The 5221-nt window shown below is 45.0% G+C and overlaps 1 protein-coding gene across 1 annotated transcript in view; it reads right to left on the bottom strand.

The window, feature by feature from the left end:
• The window catches only part of T265_08666 (hypothetical protein), a gene marked incomplete at both ends in the record, with an annotated part of 7324 nt that extends 2608 nt beyond the window's left edge, over window positions 1-4716 (bottom strand). Inside the window, 2 exons of the mRNA XM_009174537.1 lie at window positions 523-830; window positions 4625-4716. Coding sequence (XP_009172801.1) covers window positions 523-830; window positions 4625-4716 — 400 coding nt within the window. The remainder of the gene's footprint in view (window positions 1-522; window positions 831-4624) is intronic.
• Between the last annotated feature and the right edge of the window lie 505 nt (window positions 4717-5221).

Below are 5221 nucleotides of genomic sequence, written 5' to 3'. Positions count from 1 at the left end.
TCGAGATAGTGCGATATATATATATATATATATATATATATATATATATGTAAGAGTATACTCTCTGCATTTAACAACTCTGTCTGTCCTTCAAACACGAACACCTGACTGTGACGAGCGGGGGAAACCGATAGCTTGGGTGCGTTTACCGGTCCTTGATCTGCCGAGTTTGGTTCTGCATTTAACAACCCCCTCTGTCCTTCAAACACGAACACCTGACTGTGACGAGCGGGGGAAACCGATAGCTTGGGTGCGTTTACCGGTCCTTGATCTGTTCACCGAGTTTGGCTCATTGACGATGTCATGTGTAGACCACCGACGAAAAATTCGCAAGACAATTAGCAAGATGAGCGAACAGATCAACAGCCAGTTGATGAAGAACCAGAGAAAGACGTTTCGTGCGCCCTGAATAAGGCCGGATTTCCTTGTTTTCAAAGTTATACAGAGCAAAAGACGAGAAGTAATCGAGTAAAATATATCGAGGAAAACAGGTGAGCTTAGCATAGCTGTCCACATGCTTACCTGTATTTCCACTTTTATCATCCTCCGCGGGGGGCTCAGTGGATTTAGACGTCTGAACGGTTGTCTGAGGTGCTTGTTCGTCAGTTGTGTCTGTGCCATTGCGTGTATCATTACAAACAGTCGTTTCGGAAACCGGCTTGGAACGACCGAAGGATGCGAGTAGGCCACCAGTGTTGTGAGTGTTGTGCGTAGCAGATGCCTGTCTGTTAAAAGAGGTTCGTTTCAGATGGGCAGCGTCCACCGCCAGCGAGGGAATCCATTTGTACACCAGCATTGAAGTATCTTTCACCGCAACCCATTTCTTTTCCCTGGAGCAGCATTAATGAGACACGCACAGTAGAATTTAGACAGGAGCAAACTCATCAGCAACCAGACAAACCAATGGACCCGATTGAATGAATTCGTTTATAAAGCCCAGATAGAAGCCAGTTGTAGCCCCGAAACAGTGTCACTTTGTGATATGTCACTATTCGTCAGGCTGAGTAGAACTCTTCGAAAGCCCATAACCGGCTTCACTCTTCTTAGGACTATTGGTTGTTGATCAGGGGCTTTTGACTGATGAAGAACCAGAGAAAGACGTTTCGTGCGCCCTGAATAAGGCCGGATTTCCTTGTTTTCAAAGTTATACAGAGCAAAAGACGAGAAGTAATCGAGTAAAATATATCGAGGAAAACAGGTGAGCTTAGCATAGCTGTCCACATGCTTACCTGTATTTCCACTTTTATCATCCTCCGCGGGGGGCTCAGTGGATTTAGACGTCTGAACGGTTGTCTGAGGTGCTTGTTCGTCAGTTGTGTCTGTGCCATTGCGTGTATCATTACAAACAGTCGTTTCGGAAACCGGCTTGGAACGACCGAAGGATGCGAGTAGGCCACCAGTGTTGTGAGTGTTGTGCGTAGCAGATGCCTGTCTGTTAAAAGAGGTTCGTTTCAGATGGGCAGCGTCCACCGCCAGCGAGGGAATCCATTTGTACACCAGCATTGAAGTATCTTTCACCGCAACCCATTTCTTTTCCCTGGAGCAGCATTAATGAGACACGCACAGTAGAATTTAGACAGGAGCAAACTCATCAGCAACCAGACAAACCAATGGACCCGATTGAATGAATTCGTTTATAAAGCCCAGATAGAAGCCAGTTGTAGCCCCGAAACAGTGTCACTTTGTGATATGTCACTATTCGTCAGGCTGAGTAGAACTCTTCGAAAGCCCATAACCGGCTTCACTCTTCTTAGGACTATTGGTTGTTGATCAGGTGGCTTTTGACCCGTTCGCCGAGCTTGGCAATTGACTTGCAAATGTTTCGACACCATACGAGGAGACATCATCAGTGCGCAGTTGGGTGGGTCACTGATGACGTCTCCTCGTATGGTGACGAAACGTTTGCAAGTCAATTGCCAAGCTCGGTGAACAGATCAACAGCCACCTGATCAACAACCAATAAACTCACCCGAGCTACCGGGATTTTGACACATTACCAAATTCTTAGGACTCTTCAGGTAGGCAAAGTTTCCTAGTTTCCCTCAACCTTGCTTCTTACATGAGCATCAACTGCTCAGTGTATTTATACATTTATATGAAAATTAATTCAGTGTTGAGGAAAGATCCAGCTGAAACTCACTCAGAAATCTCGTTTGACACCAGTTATAAGCCGACTTACGGCAAACTGCAATGAGATTAGCATTAGAATGTTCTCGAATTCTAAGTCATAGGTTACGATAACTATGGGTTAAAGACAAAATGTATTATGTAGGAACGCTACTAGCTGCGTAACCGTCACTATGACGTCTCGTCCTGAGTAATCCAACCAGAGAGATTACATTTGTTAACGTGGCTGATTTTGCTACTCACGCCCTCAACGCTTCATTGCCAAACCACTGATTGAGTACGTCAGGTTGGTCCAAAACTGCACATGAACGGGAGGAAAGGGATAACCGTGGTACACGACTCACGGAGCACAAAGCAAAAAAACCGTTCAGCTGTAACACCTCTTCGGTCCTTAGTTGCCGCGCATGAGTACTGGAATACTGTCAGGTTGCCTGGCTCGAAGCACGGACGCTGCTGTCAGTAAATTCGCGCTCTCACCACTAAACCATCTCGCTCCAAATCATGGTGTAACCCAATCATAGCCAACTGTCACAGGCAACGGTTGGCATCGCCAACATACCTTATAAAGTATCACAGAGCATCAACAGGCCACCAATTCACCTCGACTTAACACAGCCGATCGTTTGGTCTAGGATACGCACCATGATATCTACTAATTACCATTTTTTAAGTTAGAGTGGACTTTCATGATAAACTGGCTTGCTTGTGATAATCCGCTCTCACCACTAAGCCATCTCGCCCCAAATCATTGGTGTAACCAATCATAGCCAACTGTCACAGGCAACGGTTGGCATCGCCAACATACCTTATAAAGTATCACAGAGCATCAACAGGCCACCAATTCACCTCGACTTAACACAGCCGATCGTTTGGTCTAGGATACGCACCATGATATCTACTAATTACCATTTTTTAAGTTAGAGTGGACTTTCATGATAAACTGGCTTGCTTGTGATAATCTTTCTAGTTAAGCTAGCCATCATAAAAATTAACATTCGTAATGACCTAGATAACAGGACTGACGTAGGCTGACCACACTGCACTAACCAATCAGTTACGAATAAGAGTATGGAATAGCTTGAGCACACGTCGATGTCGAAGTGCGGGTTTCACGAAGCCTTGCTTGAACACAAATAAAATGTCATTAATCCGGCGTGGAAAGCCGCATAATACATCCATCGACTGCCCCTCCCATGGATGAACACCTGTCGATGAAATATTCTGTTAGAATTGAAGGTCTATCCTCGAAGAGGAGAGTACTGTACTGTTCTGAAATTATATTGACTAGGTGTCAATGAAGAAGCGACACGAAAACGCAGGCCAGTATGAAAATTCCCATCGTTGTGACTTTTTCCAAACTGCGACAATGCTTTACACGCTGCTAATAACAACTCAGCAGAGTGGTAGAACACGCATTTGTGTGCACATGACCGAGAGTACGAGGAAAATATATAGGCGAATGGGTAGGAGAAAGCCAAGGAAAGAGCAACGTGAGGTTTGCACAGCCAAATTGTTGATGATTCAATTGCCATCAGCATAGACCGATTGCACGAGTGTCCACGTTCAACATAGCCCAGTGGTTAAGACGCAAATTTACTGACCAGAAGGTCCATGGCTCAAGCCTAAACCCGTCATCTTAACTGCTCACATCTAGGCTAGGGCAACTTGGAAGCACCTCAGCCCTCGTGCTTCCTTCTGGTAGCGTGGTGGCTACGAACGGAAGGGTCTTACAGCTGAACGAAAGACAGCCCATTCTTGATGATCGGTAGCGGGCCCCATACAGATTGTATTCACATCTCGCTGCGAGTAACGGACATCAGAGACAAACTGAAGGTTAGCTTAACAACAGAAACTGAACCATGCTGAGCAGGCCAGAAGGTGGTGAATGTGAACTAGCCGAGATGTTATTGTGTGTAATGAACATAGTCGTAATTCAAACGTATTTTCGTTGAGGTAAACCACACTCATTAATATTCCCTGGAAACCTGGAAGGATAACCAATTACAGATAAGCTTAATCGCAAGTCTAAAGGCACCGGTAGTCATTCGCATCAGAGTTAGCCAATGTCGCATGGTTGAATCAAGAGTCAGAACATCTCTAAACGATGGCTAATTGAATAATAGTGTCACAGACACCGCCTTGCCTCGTAAGGCCAAATGAAGCCCGAATCAGACAACAGAACATCTCTAAACGATGGCTAATTGAACAATAGTGTCACAGACAGCGCCTTGCTTCAGTGATTTGTCACTTCCGTAAGTCCAAATGATGCCCGAATCAGACACCTGCAAATATCATCTGTACGGCCCAGACGTTCCATTCGGTTACCTTACAGACAGAGAAACGTACCAGGTAAAACGATATCACTTTCCTGCCAACTTGCTCAATCGAATTCCACGCAAGATCAAAAACGGTTCGATACAAAAAGTACCTAAATGAGCTACGCAACTGGTGCCGAGCAAATGTACCACCACCAACAAGAAATACAAAGCACACCCACCAATTTCGGACATGACCGTTTGATTTATTGACGCGTTTTAAATCCTCCTTTGTTTTGCTACGTGTTTCAGCACGTAAGCCACGGGAAAACATTGATTCAGACTAGCAGAGAAGACCCGAGGGAACGAGATGCGTTCCAAATTGTGGGAGCTGTAACAGAAAAATGCACCTGAATTAAGGGCAATTCAAAGCTAAAACAGAGCCGAGGGACTCATTTCGTTGATTGCGGTAGTATGTACATTGAGGTCTAAGCAGTTTCTACCAAGTGACTGTGGGATGCGAACTTCAGCACTTCGGCATTCAACAAGAATTATTCAAGCAGACTAACATATTTGGGTCAGTGACTGTTTTCCCGCATCCATGGTATGATAATCTGGTTGCAGCTTTCTCCATCTGAAGGGAACATGATTCAAAATGTCAATTTTGGTTGACATCTTGGAGCTTCTTGTGCAGTGTACCTCCCTCCAAGAAGGGCAAGATTACCCAGAAAATAGTCTGCCTCTCTTTACAGGATTGGTGTGGTTTGCCATAGTCACTATTCAATACTCCAAATCTACAAGATAGCGCAAACATGTTTGTACGGGAGACACAGTCAATG

Source organism: Opisthorchis viverrini, assembly GCF_000715545.1.
Source record: "Opisthorchis viverrini unplaced genomic scaffold opera_v5_235, whole genome shotgun sequence".
Lineage (NCBI taxonomy): Eukaryota > Metazoa > Platyhelminthes > Trematoda > Opisthorchiida > Opisthorchiidae > Opisthorchis > Opisthorchis viverrini.
This window is presented reverse-complemented; position numbering and strand designations above follow the sequence as displayed.